The sequence below is a fragment of the Podarcis melisellensis genome, assembly GCF_964234715.1.
Source record: "Podarcis melisellensis genome assembly, chromosome: 10".
NCBI classification, from domain to species: domain Eukaryota; kingdom Metazoa; phylum Chordata; class Lepidosauria; order Squamata; family Lacertidae; genus Podarcis; species Podarcis melisellensis.
Window position 1 is genome coordinate 43,424,298 of NC_138542.1, and position 16,971 is coordinate 43,441,268.

At 44.8% G+C, this 16,971-nt stretch overlaps 1 protein-coding gene across 1 annotated transcript; it reads left to right on the forward strand.

The window, feature by feature from the left end:
- The first annotated feature begins 3,136 nt into the window (after positions 1-3,136).
- DDX47 (DEAD-box helicase 47) lies at positions 3,137-13,471 on the forward strand. Its single transcript, XM_081928585.1, has 12 exons — positions 3,137-3,278; positions 4,635-4,728; positions 5,957-6,145; positions 7,250-7,321; positions 8,070-8,188; positions 9,378-9,449; positions 9,552-9,668; positions 9,844-9,990; positions 10,259-10,396; positions 11,311-11,381; positions 11,585-11,714; positions 12,085-13,471. Exons 1-12 carry the CDS (start codon positions 3,228-3,230, stop codon positions 12,211-12,213), a joined length of 1,329 nt encoding a protein of 442 aa, XP_081784711.1. The 5' UTR covers positions 3,137-3,227; the 3' UTR covers positions 12,214-13,471.
- Positions 13,472-16,971: the final 3,500 nt, after the last annotated feature.

The window sequence follows — 16,971 nt, forward strand, 5'->3', positions numbered from 1 at the left end:
TGAATGAGAACAAAGTAACCTTGTGTCTGCGTCTATTTGTATATATTGTTTACTCACAAAACTGCTTATTCAAGCAATGGGAATGCCACAGCAACCTTAGTGGAGGCAGGCTGCTTTGAATATAGTTAATGGAGAGTTAATGTGCATTCGTAATAATGCATTTATTTTCAAACATGCAGGTTGTGTAGGTATTAAGGGGTGCAAAAATAAGCACACTGGCCGTCTCCTTAAATCAAAACAGAATCAATCTGCTTCTTTACAAGTTCTTCTCATGAGGGAGTTTTGGGCTAATGCTATCTGTCACACAGAGTGCTTGTTTAGATTTCCTGCCTATTGCCTATTGTTATATAAGGACAGGATGTAGCATAGTTGGACTCCAGTAACTGAGGGCTCAGGAACGTCATCATTTCCACTGTGCTCACGCACGTAGCCAGGAGCTTTTGCAATCATGCCTCTTGGGTATCGGAGATCCTTCAGTATCCAGAATGAGTCCTCGGGGATACTTTGCTGGGACTTTCTGAAAATCACTGTCAACCAACTGCTAGGTTTAGGTTTTGCAAATAGTCCACATCCAAGAAAGAACTGCTTCTGATTTTATTTGATATTATTAATCATAAGGATTTATACCAGCCCTTCAACAAGTTTCCTTTTGCAAGATTTGCAGGCAAATCTCTTAGACTCATTTATTGAATCTAATATCAAAGGGCTGGTGCTGGGTAAGATGTTGATGTGTGAGTCTGTGAAGAACCCTCTACTTTCATACAGTTTGTGACTTTTAGTCCCCCCTGCTATTTTGTTAAAACACATGTACAAGTGAGGATCGCTGCCACATTTTTAAAAAGACACTTGGGAGCTGCTCTTATGAGCATGCACAAAGGGAATGCTTCCTCGACAATCCAGAAACCATCAAACTGAGCTATCTGATTTAGTGTCCTTCACTAGCCTGACCCAGCAGTGGCTAGAGGGCTAAGAGTATACTTCGGAGGACTGGGTTCAAAGGGCCACTTACCCACAAATCTTTGCTGCGTGACTTTGAGTCAGTCATCCTTCCTCAGCCTAGCCAACAGGGTTGCTATGAGGCATCTTTTGTGCTGCCCTCTTTTTGTGCAACTTAAGAAAATAATTAAAAAGTATTTAAAAAACAAACAAATGCAAGCCAATTAAAATACAGCATCAGCTTCAGAAGCAGTGGCGTAGCGTGGGGGGTGCCGGCCGCACCATCTGGGGTTAGGGTTAGGGGGCGCAAATCCATGGGTTAGGGGGCGCAAATCCATGGGTTAGGGGGCGCAAATTACTTGCCTTGCCCCGGGTGCTGACAACCCACGCTACGCCACTGTTGAGAAGAAGATGTAACTAAAAACTTCATTTTAAAAAATGCTTTCAACAGCTTTGTTGTTTCTATGATAATAAAAGATAGGGAACTATACAGTGGTACCCTGGGTTAAGAACTTAATTTGTTCTGGAGGTCCGTTCTTAACCCGAAACTGTTCTTAACCTGAAGCACCACATTAGCTAATGGGGCCTCCTGCTGCTGCTGCGCCACTGGAGCACGATTTCTGTTCTCATCCTGAAGCAAAGTTCTTAACCTGAGGTACTATTTCTGGGTTAGCGGAGTCTGTAACCTGAGGAGTCTGTAACCTGAAGCGTCTGTAACCTGAAGCGTATGTAACCCGAGGTACCACTGTAGTTGCTTTTCGACTCCCCCCATTGTGGTGCCCCAATGGACCATTACAGATCCCAACACATCAAAACTAGTTTATGTTTTATGTTTAGGTTTGGTTGTAAGTTGCTTTGGATTTTCCTAAACAAGATAATGTAACTAACAAGTTCAACAAACAGAAAAACTTAAATTGTAAATCACTTAGAGGTTCTATCAAGCAGGATATATATATATTGTTGAATTATTTTTGTTAAATAAATATATGGATTTTATTTCCCTTCCCCCACCCCTCGGTATCTCCTAACATTTATTTATTACACGACAAAAGTGCTCCCTTTTCTTTCCGAACTCGTCATCCCCGCAGCTATTTTCCTCTTGTTAGTTCCCGACCTCGCTTGCCCTCCAGAGGTGAACTGCAAGTCCCAGAACCCTCCGCGCGGACAGCAGCCCTCGCGGCTTTTTTGGACTACAGAGATAATAGAATGAAGAGTACCACATCTCTCATTATTTAATGCACTGTATATAAACTTTTGAGCGCTACATTGGAAGCCATTTTCAAATTTCACCAGGGGTGAAAATCAGCGCTGTCCATAAAAATTAATGGAGAAAGCTGAGATTTTACGTGGCTGTGACTAGGCATCAGCGCACCCGCATCCGAACGAAAAGGAACAGTAAAAAGCAGCAGCTCGTGGCTTTTCTAACGAAGTTCTTGCGTCAGAGTGCTTACTTATTTCATAAAAGAACGTTTTAAAAATTTGCTTAGCTAATGCCAATTCCCAGATATGACCCCCATATTGTAGGTTGTGGGGAACGTGGCTGACAATCCTGCAGTGCAGTGCAGACTTAAAATTGCAGTTCACATACCAGGCTGAAGGTGCGTTTGAATCCCTGACTAAACATTCCGCATAGAAAATGCACTTTTAAGCTACAGCAAAGGTCAGTTTTGCTTGCACAGCGCTTCAGCCAGCCAGTGTCCTTCCTCCCGGCATGTCACATGGATGGAAGCGCCGTGCTTCCTTGACTTGCACGTGGACGACTTGCGCTTTTATTGACTTCTTTTTAATTGCATCGACACCCTTTTCTCCCGAGAAGCTCGAGAAGGGGCAATGGGGTATGCATGGCTCGTCCCAGCTCCATATTACACTCATGATGACGACAGCCCTGCGAGATGGGTTGACTTACCCTGCGAACTTCGTGGCCGAGTAGGGATTCGAACTCAGATCTCCTCCTATGTGCTGATCCTACACTCTCACCACTACACCAGAGACGTGTTGTTTTTGTTTTGTTTTTAAGTGCTTCCAAACAATTACATTCGCCGCATGAAATAACACCCGAGGTATAAGGCGCAGGCTTCTTTCCCCGTTAAGCGCCTCCAAATTCCGGCACAATTTTCTCCATTGAAGTGGAAGACGGCTACACTGCAACCGGAAGTTGGCGTCGCGTGTAACTCTACTCTTTTCCTATCTCTGCGGCTCAGAGGCTCGTTCCGAACGCGCTTGGACTACGAGTCCCAGGGTACCTCGCGGCAACCCGGAAAACGAAGTGGGTACCGAACGTGGCGGCCGGCATGGAGGGCGAGGGAGCCGTCGAGGAGACCGCGAAGACCTTCCAAGAACTGGTGAGCGGGGAAGACTCGTTGTCTCTCTTAGCTCCCGACGAGGCTTTACTTGCCCAGCGGTTTGCCTTTATAAATTTTATTTTAAAACCAAGTCCAGCCATTGCACCCGAGTAGACGAAGCTGCCCCTCCGCCCCGCTCTGCTAAGTTCTGCGGAGGAGCTGCTATGGTGGGGGCAGCATTTCTGGAAGCAGCCAGGCAATCGCAGTGCTCAAGGCTGGGGTCACCCAGCTAGGTAGTGCTTTACAGCGTGGCAGTCATTTCCCACTAGTTGCTTATGCAAGCTTGCTTTCTCCACTGAGAAAATGCCCCGTTGAAACAATGGGAAAGCGCCAGTGCAGAGAAAGCTAGAGGAGTTATATTATACTTTAGCTGGTGAGGGCGTTTATGTCCTGGTTGGTCCAGCTCACAGAATTGCTTAGTGGGTTTGCATATTGCTTTGAAACCGACAATGTCCTAAGGCACTGCAGGGGACAAAAAGAAAGGAGAAAGGAGAAATGTGGTTTCCTGTGTGAAGGGATATTTTCCTACATGGTTGTGTGCTGCCGTCCTGCTAAGGAACTAAAATACAATTTCTCAGTTTTACTGTGACCCGGGTAAGGTCAGGTGTTTGGAGCAGGTGGTGCTGTGGTCTACTCTAAACCACTGAGCATCTTGGGCTTGCTGATCAGAAGGTCAGCGGTTCAAATCCGCACAACAAGGTGAGCTCCCAATGCTCTGTCCCAGCTTCTGCCAACCTAGCAGTTTGAAAGCATGCCAGTGCAAGTAGATAAATAGGTACCGCTGTGACAGGAAGGTAAATGGCATTTCCATGCACTCTAGCTGCCATCACAGTGTTCCGTTGCGCCAGAAATGGTTTAGTCATGCTGGCCACATGACCCGGAAAGCTGTCTGTGGGCAAACGCCAGCTCCCTTGGCCTGAAGCGAGATCAGCGCCACACCCCATAGTCACCTTTGACTGGACTTAACCATCCAGGGGTCCTTTTCCCTTTTGGGTGAGGAGAAGCTTGGCCTATCCACAGCACCAGTGGCTCTTTCCTTATTTTGCCTGTTTTTATTTTTTTAAAGTGTCCCATGTTTTCAAGTTATCAAAGTTTTGAGATGAAAATAGACTTGTAGCTAATTGAAAAGACCATGGTCAGGTTCACATTTAACAACCAAACCACGGCTTAGCCCAAACATGCAGTCTCCCTGGGAGGAGATCGCAGGCAAACCTTGGCTTAGGTGGCATGCTGCAGTATGCTAAAAGGACAGGAGAGGATAGGTTGGTTTATCGAGTTGTGTGAACCAGGACTTGCTGGATTCTGAAGACTGGGGTCCCTTGCTAATTATGGTTTCTTTTCTCTTTGGAATAATAGGGAGTGACGGATGTGCTGTGTGAAGCCTGTGATCAGTTGGGATGGAAGACACCGACAAAGATTCAAGTCGAGGCCGTTCCAGTTGCACTCCAAGGTGAGACTGGGAGCTGAAATTCAGGAAAAAGAGAAATCTCTTTCTAGAAATAAGAAGAGGCTCTCCTGTGTTTCTTGTATTATAGAACTGTATTGTCAGTCATTTGTATTACACAGACTTGGATCCATATGGAGTTCCCCTCACCTTGGACTATGAAGCAGTACAGCTTCCTGGTCTGTCCTGTGGCAGAAGTGTAAGTCTCCCCAACTCCACAAGTCTTCTGGCAGGGGAGCTGTACCATTTGTGGGGAAGCCCCATCAGCAAGAAGTCAATTGGGGCCTGGGCTTTTTTAAGCAGTGAGATAGCCAAGTTCGTTCAAACCAAAAGAGACTGAGAGGACATATGATAGGCATCTTCCAATATCCCAAGGGCTCCCACATGCAAGATGGAGCAAGCTTTTTTCTCCTGCTCCAGAGGGGGGGAGCTGAAGCAATGTCAAGTTATAAGAATGGAGATTGCACCTAAACATCAGGAATAACTTTCTGACAGTAAGAGCTGCTGAGCTCCCCACGAGGCATGGTTGGCTGTTCTTCCTTAGAGGTTTTAAGCAGAGGTCAGGTGGCCGTTTGTCATGGGTGCTTTAGTTGAGATTCCTGCATTGCAGGTGGTTGGACTCAATAACCCTCAGGGCCCCTTCCAACTCTACAATTCTATGACTGAATTAATTAATTTATTATTATTATTATTATTATTATTATTATTATTATTATTATTATTGTTATTATTACCCCACCTGTCTGACTTGGTTGAAAATACTTTAATATTACTTTTCTCGGTGGTGAATTCAACTATGTTATTTGTCAGGAGAGACTTCCATTTTCATTAACTGCCCTCCAAAATGTTACCTGTACAATAAGACAATTAAACAGAGAAGGGAAATGTCTTTTGGAACTCTTCATGGAGTGTTTCGTAGTGCAGATAGCCACTGCTGCTACTCTTCCTGTGCCAGCTTCTTTTCCTTCCCATGGTAAGAGCCAAGGTTGAGGAGCTGTTAACACAGGGGTCTTGTACAAACCTTCCATGGCCTGTATTCTGTATCTTCAAATAATACGCTTATTACATTGGTTGATGTTTCTTAAGTTATGTTAGCTGATTTCAAGCTGTCACTAGTGCAAAGATTTCACTTCTAGTGCTGCTCTTGTTACTTTCCAGAACTGCTTTTGAATTTCCTCCATCTGTGCTGTTGTATTCCTTCAGCCCTGCATGTGACACACCTCTTTTCTTATAGGCCGTGACATCATTGGCTTAGCAGAGACTGGATCTGGAAAAACGGGGGCTTTTGCATTGCCCATCCTTCAGGCACTGCTAGAGACACCTCAGCGCTTCTTTGCTTTGGTCCTTACCCCGACCCGGGAGTTAGCCTTTCAGATCTCCGAGCAGTTTGAGGCCCTTGGATCTTCCATTGGTGTCCAGAGTGGTGAGTGGCCTTGCTGAAGTGCTAAGAATTAGCAGAAAACAAAATGGAATTTGTAAGGAGAAGAAGCAGTCACATGCTTTTCAGAATAAGAATAGTGAAATACCAGATTCAAGAAATGGGACTATATCCCACTTCCAAGTGTGAATCTTAGTATGCCTCTAGTAGAGGTGGATGGAGCAGCCGAGTTCCATTCCTCATCGGTTTTGCATGCATTAAAGCCATAAATTTGTTCTTTCCTGTTTTTAGAAACGATACAAAAATACTTTCGTTTGTGTGTGCTCTTCCCCAAAATACACATATTGCAAGCATGTCCCCCCAAACACTCATTTGTGTATTTATTTATTTTTTACATTTCTTTTTACACATTTTTGAAGCCAAAACTGCTTTGCAAAATTTGGGAAGGTTCGCAGCCTCATTGTTAATTGTGTTGTGGTCTGCATATCAATGAAGGAATGCAAATTAGGTGGGTTTGTGCTAAAATACACCCATGCCTACCTTATGATCGAAAAGTTAACACTGGAAGTTTCTGGCAGTTTCTCTTAAAAACAAAGAAGCAAGCAGAGAGAGATTTAATCAGGTGGGTCTTATTTCACTCTCACCGTTAATATTTCTCCACGTGTATCCCCCCCAAAATTTTTTTTGTGTAAGCCATGCAAATGAAGAGTGCTTGGTTTGCACAATTTATTCCAGTTTCATAATCTAATTGCCTTTTAAGCATCAAACTTGTTTGCTTTGGATTCATTATTTACCTCTTGCAGGGTTTTTTTCTGGATATGTAGCAGTTGATTGGAGCTTCTTACACTAGTCCATATGAAATAGAATGGAAGCTTGGCTAAGACTTGCTTCCTGAAGCTAATACAGGGTTCTTTTTTATAATATGTATTTGTCAGTGTTGGGGTGTCTTGTTCGAAGAACGCCTCTTAGCATCTAAACGTAGCAATCCAGTTCCAATACTAGGCCATGCCTATGAGCAAGCTTGGCAATGGATAAGGGGCCTGAATTTTGCCTTTTATTTTCTTGTAAAGGAGGTGATGGGGAGGGCGACTGAAGTGGCTCAATTTCAATGGGCTTCATTTAACTTTTCTTCTCTTTCTCCCCTCAAAGCTGTTATTGTGGGAGGAATTGACATGATGGCGCAGTCTCTGGCCCTAGCCAAGAAACCCCATGTAATAATTGGTAAGAAACAGGCAGCATCAATGATTCAAGTGATTGCAATGAGATCTTAATAATTCATATGAATGAGGCCTATTGCACATCTGTGTCTTTTACATCTGCATAAATGAGGTCATGAAAAGCAGTAGGCCAGCAAACATATCTTTTATTCACACTTCTGATACCTTCCCAGTTTAATGCTAAGCATCAGCCACAGGTCTTGTACTTTAATTTGAAACAGGAGCAGACATGGGAGCTCTCCCCACCTCCCCCAACTTCATCCTAGGGTCCATATGGCTCAGGCAGAACGTTTGCCTTTGAGCCACAAGTTTGCTCATTTATCATTTCTGATAAATTAATGTTTCTCTCATGAGTGTTAACTGATGTGTGCTGCTTGACTGGAAGGGCTGGAGTATTTGTCATCCGGATTGAGAGTGAAAAACTGTATTAGGTTGACCAGACTTGACTGCAACCTCCATGGAGCAAATCTCTCAAAATAACTTCCTGATTTACTTCAAGCCTCCTCCACACGCCCCCCCCCCCCACTGGGATACAACTAGCCATGCCGTATTAAGCCTGCATAAAGTTCTGACTTAATCCATACTCCAGTGGCTGTGGCTTTTGGCAGAAGGAAGTCATGAGACTCTGAGATTTGGCAAACTGGAGTGAATGGGGGGATACATGGCAATAGTGCTTTGTGTGTTGTGTTTAGTGTTTCTTTTTGAATGCTCTGTTTGGTAAAGTTGAAAGTTTGTTTGGTTTTCTCCTGTAGCTACACCTGGCCGCCTTATTGACCACCTTGAGAACACAAAGGGCTTCAATTTGAGAGCTCTGAAGTATTTAGTTATGGATGAAGCTGACCGGATCCTCAACATGGACTTTGAGACAGAGGTGAGCACTGTCAACTCTTGTCGCCTTAGAATGGTTCTTTGCAACATCATGGAGATGGTGCTTTTCAAAACCGTTTAACATGTACTTTAATCACCACCATCATCACACACAAGGTGGCTTACATGACAAGAATTAAAAACATAACATTCATTAACCAATAAATAAAATACATAAAAAGTACACAACCAAATTGGAACAGTGTCCACATAATCATAATAAGATTGAAAAATAAAGATACAAAATTTAATGTCAGTAACAACAACAACAAAACCCAACCAAGCACCCTAAACAATACCACAGCCCAAGGGTCTGTTCAGCAGCTTTTGCAGCTGGAGTCAGTCCTGGCCCCACCCTCTCAGGCCAGGTGGAGGAAGGTCAAGGCAGGAAGCAGGTCTTCCTGAGCTCACAGCCAAGATGGGCTGTAGGACCTGCAGGTCAATGGGACCTGCCTCTGTTTGATTCCCTAATATGGAACACACAGCCTCTGTTGTCTTCACCACTTAGCAGCTGACAGTATGTTGTCATGTTTCCTGTGTTTGCCTCTCCAGTGGATCCTTGTTGACTGTTGGGATCTGAAACATTCTCAGATACAGTGGACCCTCTAGTTACGTACTGCTCTGGATACGTAACTTTCGGGTTATGAACGCGGCAAACCCGGAAGTGTATATTTCTGGGTTTTGCCTTGTGTGCATGCGCAGAAGCGCTTAATTGCGCCGTGCGCAGAAGCAGCACCTCTGCCTACGGATTTTCAGGTTGCGGCTGGATCCCCTGGAATGAATTTAATTCTTATCTGGAGGGTCCACTGTACTAGGTTTTAAGATGTTGCAAGGCATTTGGATACTAGACTTGTAGTCCTATTATCAACTATTGCTCAGGTTGCTGTCCAGAGAGTCTTCCCTTCCCGGTTCACGTGTAGTAATCTGCAGTTGTAGCCCGAGGAGCAAGACCTTATCTGAAGGCATTGGGATGCTTTCTCCCCCATGCTGCCTCGTCCCCCTCGACCCTAACAGCACCATTCCCTTCTTTCTGTGGAGCAGCAGAGTGCCTTGTTTTTCAAAGGAGGCGCTTCCAGTGTTGCTTTCATCAGACTGGATTGTGATACCACTCCCACAGTGATGCAGTATTCATCTGCATGCACACTAATTATCTTTCTAGTTGTTTCACTTTCACTTGCCTTCTTTTTTCACAGGTAGACAAGATCCTGAAAGTCATTCCCAGAGACAGGAAAACATTTCTCTTTTCTGCTACCATGACTAAAAAGGTATGGGAAGGTTTTTGCATGAGTTCAGCTGAGGTGGTGGTGGAAATTAATAGGTCATATCAGCTAAATTCGTGTCTGAAAACATTAATTATTTCTGTTCAGGTGCAAAAACTCCAGCGTGCAGCTCTTAAGGACCCTGTCAAATGTGCTGTTTCAACTAAGTACCAGACAGTTGAAAAACTGCAGCAATACTATGTCTTCATCCCTTCCAAGTTCAAGGTAACATTTATTTTTTCAGCTATTTTATTTCCTTTAACTTATTTCCTGACTGTTGTTTCTTACTCCACTAGGGTTTTCTCTGTCCCTTTGTCCTTTTTTGAAAGTGTTTTCCTTTCACCTAATCTCCATTAGTTTCCTTTCAATTATTTCAGTTTTTTTTCTTTTCTCTTTTTAGGACAGCTACCTGGTCTATATTCTGAATGAACTTGCTGGAAACTCATTCATGATATTCTGCAGCACCTGCAACAACACTCAGAGGACAGCCCTCCTCCTTAGAAATCTGGGCTTCACTGCCATCCCCCTCCACGGTCAGATGAGCCAGGTACAGGCTGACCTGAACACAAAGTATTCATTTCTGGAATACCACACTGAAATAATGATCATATTTTAAGGGCAAATATGATTTGTATGTGTCACCAAGCTTGCTTTCCCTTTTGTTAGCTTATCTTTTACAGACTTTCATTTCTGTAGAACAACAGACTGTAACGGCGGAACGATTCACAAAACCTGACTCATTTCGCTTTCCCACGCTGGAAAAATCTAAAGCATGTTCATTTGCCCTTTCTCTCTCTCTCTCTTACTGTCCCCAGAATAAGCGATTAGGGTCGCTGAACAAGTTCAAGGCTAAAACACGTTCCATTCTGCTGGCTACCGATGTTGCCAGCAGAGGCCTGGACATCCCCCATGTGGATGTTGTCGTGAACTTTGACATTCCTACCCATTCCAAGGTGAGTTACGAAGGCAGGGTGCTGGGTTACAATTGTGCAGCCCCTAGGTTAAGGTGTCCTAGTGGAGCTTGCAGAAAGAGATAGCCCTCTTCTCCCCTAGTTGCAACATAGGATTCCATAGCGATGGAATAGCTAAACGCCCACCTCCACGTGAGCCCTCAAGAAGCTGAGTGTTGAAAGGATGGGGAACCATTAATACACCAATAAGAAAATGGGGGCTAGATGGGTCTTTAGATCAGAGAGCTGGCCCTGCTCTAGATGTGACTACACTCCTTGGAAGGCTCAGACTTGCAACTTGAGGGTGTTCTGGCATAGGTCTTTGCTGCTTGGTTCTTGGATGAGCAGTGGTGGCTAGGAGTGCCTTCTTCGTTTTGCTTGGTGCATTGCCCCAGTTGCAGAACTGCCTGCCCAGGAAGCTTTGCTTGTCTCCTTTCTTTACTGGCCTTCAGAAAGCAAGAGAAGATGACTCTTATTTAAAGCAACCCGTTCAGAGCTTTGATCTGAATTGTTCATTTTAATCCAGAGAATTGCTGGGTTTCATATTTGTCTTCTGCGATGCTTTATGAATGCGGGTTTACAAACTGTTTCATGGATGTTGCGTATGGTTGCTGTATTTTGTTTATTAAACTGCCTGCAAAGCCTTTCTATGGAGTGGTATAGAATCTAAAAATAAAAAATATTATTGTAAAGATACAATGCCTGCAACTGTATGAGGAGGCGGATGGCTACAGCCATGTGGTCAAGCCCATCTTTTTCACCTCCTTAGACACTCTTGAAACATATGGAATACATATCCAAAAGGAGCTGCGTCTAATGAGCATTGTGGGGTCTCTTGCATAACTGCTTCGGATTACACTTTCTTTTTAAATGGTGTTTTGCCTTGCATTCTGTGGCTTATTCTGGATCCCTTTCAGGATTACATTCATCGTGTGGGGAGAACAGCTCGCGCTGGGCGCTCTGGAAAATCCATCACGTTTGTCACACAGTAAGTTGTGCCCTCTGCTCCTTCTGCTGGGCTGCAACCTTTACTCCTCTCCTCTGACTGAGTGGGGAAGCAGCTTTCTAAAGTGGAAATGCAACTGAGTTGGGGGAAGAGGCTTTTTTTAAGGGGGTAGGCTCTTAACTATTTATGGGCCACTGTTTAAGAAGAACCATTCGGATGAGATAATTTTGGCTCTCTTCCCCCAGGTACGATGTGGAGCTCTTCCAGCGCATCGAACACCTGATAGGAAAGAAGCTGCCTGCCTTCCCCACGCAAGAGGAGGAGGTCATGATGCTGACCGAACGTGTGGCTGAAGCACAGCGATTTGCTCGGATGGTAGGCTGAACTTAAGGCTATGTTTGTGCTTCTGCAGACCCGTGTGGGTCTGTTTCTCCGTGGTCATGCATGCACAACAAATTATTGGGGTTCTATTGTGCAGAGGTGTGGCTGAAACATTGGGATTTGTACTGCATTGAGAGTATTGTCAGCTAATTCTACACAAGGCCATTCCTGGTTATAAGGGGTGCTGCGTTCCCTCATGCATCCTTGCAAGCTGGGTTTTGGTTCTATTTGTTTGTGCAATGTTTACCAGCCACCCTGCATGGTGACTGAAGGTATTACACTTTCAGCTCTTGAGCTTCTTGATTGCTTCTGTGCCTCCATGCTTTGAATGCTCAAGCAACTTGCTGTCTGGCTTTCCTTGCAGGAGTTGCGGCAGCAGGGGGAAAAGAAGAAGCGTTCCCGAGAAGAGGAAAAGGAAGAGGATGACACCGAGGGAGCAATGGGGGTCAGGAACAAAGTGGCTGGTGGGAAAAGGAAGAAATGGAAACCCTGAGAATGGAAGACACCCAGAACTATTTTTTCCATGTTTTTAAGCTGCTTGGTTTTCTGAGTCACCAGTATCCGACTTGACCTTTCAGCATATCCCAGAGAGCAAAAGGTTTCCTGATCCACTAGCACCTTTTGTAAACTTCTGTAATCCAGAAGCAATTCTCCTGCAAGCCTGGGAAATCTCTTTTAATGCTATGGGGAGGCCTATTCTGCTGCCAGCAGTTGTTCCTGTCTACCAGCAGGCCACAGTGGATTCCCTAAGCTACATGAAATGGATATATGGCAGAACTTTTTCAAGCTGCTACTATCAAAGTCAATGGAGAGAGACATTTGCACCCCTAATTTTATAAGAAAATTATCCAAAATAAAAACAAAGTAATAAAAAATGCATGCTGTGCTGGTTCCAAGATGTGCTGGCAAAGAAGATGGAATAGTTAACTTGCATCTTAAAGTTACATATGTAATCACAGCTTTGTGCAGGTGTTTGTGGGCAAATAAATAAGTGAGAGCAGCAGAAACCTGCTCTCCATTTATTTATTTCCCACCCACGTTCACAAAGTGGACTTATTCAGCTTAGGGAAGGCACTGCTAGGGCTCTGGCAGTATCCCAGAGTCCCTGTGTTACTTTCTCAAAGCTGGGTAAGTGAGTTGCTAGGCTTTGAGAAGGAGGCACAAGAGCTCTGGCTGGGTCCTAGAGCCCTTGTGTCTCCTTTCCAAAACTGGCCAAATACTTGCAAGACGAGAAGGATGAAGGAGGGCTCTAGAACTCTACCAGAGCCTCACACTGCATTCTCAAATTTGGGTAAGCGGCTTTACACCTTGTGGGGTGGGTGGGGCAGTTCCAGGGGTTCCTGTTATTTTTGCATATATACGCAGACCCCCAGAACCGAACCCCTGCGTAAGATGCAAGTTACCTGTATTTGTGATAGCACCTGTCAGTTGTGAATGCTTTTATGTACAATGCTGCCTAGTAACCCAGACCAGTGTTATGTAGAAAAGACTGATCCCCCAAATAGGGGAAAGTCTGGCAGATGCTTGGCTGTTTGCCTGTGAGTGCAGAATGCTGTTGAAGTGGGTTTTTCTTTCCTCATTATCTCAGCCCTGAGGCCATTCTGCCTGAACGCTAAAGCTGAGAGGCAGTGTTGATTTAGTCGAGGTATTTGGCAAGGTGGATTGTCTTGCTGAGATCCTGCCTGTCTGTAGTGTTGAGGTTGGTGGAATGAGAGAGCTTTTAATTAAAGTCCTTCCATCCTCTTCCCCTTTAGCTGTCTCTCTTTCATTGTGGCTCTTTCACAGTCTGTGAACGTTAAAGGTGACATTGCTCAAGCAGATCCGTCCAGTCAGGGGACTGGCTGATTATCTGGTGCTTCTAAGTTGTTTCTATTTTGAACACACCCTGTTTTTAGAATAGAGCTGTGAGCAGTAGTAGAACTCTGTTCTACCTGCTACTTACCAGGCATCTTTGATTTTCAGTCATGCATTCTGACAGCCCTAACCTGAAGAGACCAGTTTCGTCTTTGGTACTTGTGCAATGCCTGTTCGTCACCATGGGTGGAAATGTGGGTGGGCAGGGTGGCGGGGACGGACTTATATATAGCAAGGACCTGTGTTTGTGTGTATGTGTTTGTGAACACCTGTGCAGCAGCCCAGTAGAAAACACTTCTCTCTAGGAATGGATGACAGCTCTTCTTCGTAGGAGAAAAGAAAGTCAAGCACCTAAGAGGCAGAACTTGCCTTGCAGGGTTAAACCTGCCTCCTGCTTTTGCTGACCTCAGTAGCAGGAATGAGAAGCAGGCTTTGCCTCTTCGCAGTTGTATCCTAAAATTGCAGTCTGTTTCCGAGAGCCTACCCCAACTGCGTTCCTAGAGGTTTTGTAGGACCAAGTCAGCTATCTGCATGATCTGTTGCAGCCACACTGTCATTTTGAGTACAACACCTGCTTATTGTGGGGAAGGAAGGGAGCCCTTTTGGGGACACATTTAGATATTGTAGCTATGAAAATTTTAAACTTGAAAGCAGTCCTTTCAGATACTTTTCAGAACTGGCCAGTGTGCCATTCTACACATTTCCCTCCCTCAACTGCTGTTTGTGTATTCATGTGATAAATCTCAGTTAACCAGTGATAGGTAAGGAACATGCCCATTTTCACCAACAGTCCTTCCCAAAGTAGACCCACTGAAATCAATAGACCTAGAAACATAGAACTGTAGAGCTGGAAGGGGCCACAAGGCTCATCTAGTCCAACCTCCTGCGATCCTGGAGTCTTTTTGCCCAGTGTGGGGTTCAAACCCACAACCCTAAGATTAAAGAGTCTCCTGCTACATGACTGACTTGTGTCCATTAATTTCAAGGGATCTATTCTGAGTGCAATTTAGTTGGCTATCGCCTTCTGTTGGGAAGTATTCTGGCCTATGCATGGGTTTTGAACAGTGTATCCATGGTCTTTTCATGTACATTTTGCACAGGAGGAGCAAAGCCTATGGAAGAGAGCCATCATCCCTGGCTTAAGGCCCTCTGCTATTAAACCAGTGGGCTGCACTCTCCTCCCTCCTTTGCTTTATTTTTAAACTTGTAACCTCCTCCTAGGCCGATTTAACATGCAGCTATGAAAACCAAACATTAGAAAACCAACATAGTTGCTACACCCACATTCTTCACTGCGGCCTCACCTGCCAGAGGTATGCACATCCAGTTTTGCTATAAAAAATCCTCCAAGCCACCCTCCTAGTTTCAGTGCTAAGAAGTGGCTTCTTTGTTTGATCACGATGACGGCAAGAACGATGCTTATATAAACAAAACAAATGTGTGTGAGGTAGCATGCAAGACTTGATCATAGCCCTACTCTGGGAACTCGGGGGCATGCGTGGAAACAGCTGAGTTGCTCTAAATGAGAAGCACTTGAATTTGGTGTTCAGTTTCTGGGCGAGGCTGTCAACATGGCTACAGGGAACTGATACCATTCAAGAACAAGGATGAGCTAACTGTGGCCCTCAGGCTAATTTTGTGCAGCCCTTAGTCAGATTTCATAAGCCCTCTGCGAGCAAGCAGTTCAAGTCTTGGGCAAGAGTGAGATGTCCCTTTCCCAGAAGTTTGCTGGGGAGAGAAGGGGGGCAGAGGAAAAAGAGGGTGTTGTATATAAGAAAAGGGGGAAGCCCCGCCCACCACTGGGTTTGGCCCCACCCACAGTTGACATGTTTCCCCCTCCCCTTGGGCCAAAACAATTTTCTCCAGAGGGGAAAACTTGCCCATTCCTGCTCTAGGAAAAGTTTAAGACTTAATAGGTTTGCAATGGTTGTGGAAGTTGAGAATGTAAGCAAGAGTTAAAGTAGCAAACTTCACCAGGGGAACTACAAGATCACCCTACCACAGCCACCCCAATTCCATCTTCTAGATTTCACCACCATGTCTTCCATTCAGATGACCGACCATGCTTGCGCCCCATTCCTATTTGCTCTTCCTGCTCCCAATGTTTGCTTTCTTAACGTACGTAAAATCAGAGCTATTTTTTCCTAGAAAAATAGGGGTGCTGGAACTCACCACGAATGCCTCCCTCTTAAAATGGCAATGGTGCCCACCTGAGAAGTGCCAGAAATTAGTTCCTCCTGGAAGAAAAGCCCTGCATATAATTTAAAGGCAGCTTTTCGAGCCTCTGCCAAATGCATCTGCCCTGTTCCATGTGTGTGTGTACACAGGCTGCTGATACCAGTGTTTCGAGACAGTGATAAGATTGTCTTTGAATATCTTTTTCTGCCTTTGTTGCCAGTTCTGGGTCATTGTAACGGTGAGTCCAACTGATTAAAAGCAGCCTGGCTTTGCCCTATTGATTTCCAGGAGGCTCAATGCACTTTACAGACACACAGGTTGGGTATGGTTAATTCATTGGTTTCTAGAGAGTTTCTGGGAAACTGTGTTTGTGAAAGTAGGCAGGAGGAGCAATGTGATCTCTGTGGACTAGGGGTTGCCAATGTGGTACCCATGGGTGCGCATGAATTCCCAGAAGTCTTCCCTGGTATCTGTGGTTCCTCCTGCCCAGTGAAATCAGACATGAAATAAGCATTCTAGAGTAACCAAATAATACACTGGTGTGTGTGGTACCCAGGACAGTTTCTGCAGTTTGCAAACACGGGACCAGAAAGTCGGGTGACCCTTGCTTGAAACATCCTGAGTCCCTTTGAATATTAAGCTGAGCTGTGGCCATGAGAGGAAAGGGGGGGGAAGGGGGGCTCCCAGAGATACCGTGATGCTTGCCTTGTTCTTCCAAAAGAGTCGTTGCAGGGAGGTCAAAGACGCACCTTAAATTTTATCCTAATAAATTGCACACATAAAACATTTGACTTCTGACTCCCTGACAATGAGCTACAACCACTTGGTCTGTGTGTTTATGACGGGGCATTTGCCAGGAGTTTTAGCCAGGTCTTTATCTACACAACTATGTGTTCTCCGATAAAGATTCCTTTTTTCTTACAAAATGCTCTTTGGACATTCCACTTTCTACTGTTTCCAGCATTGGCTGAGTGTGCTTGCAGTGAAGCGAGAAGGTCAGCGTCTACAAAGGAATCTTCCCTGAAAATATTGCAGGAATGGTACCTCATACCACTTCATCTTACACCTATTAACATTTCCCTTCACCTGGTCTGTAAGCAAGGATGTGGAACTAAGGCACATGGCAGCATATGTGGTGGTATTACGTTACAGTGTCAGGTATTGGGGAGACTTTCTAGAGATACATATTATTCTAGAGATACATATTATTCTAGAGTCT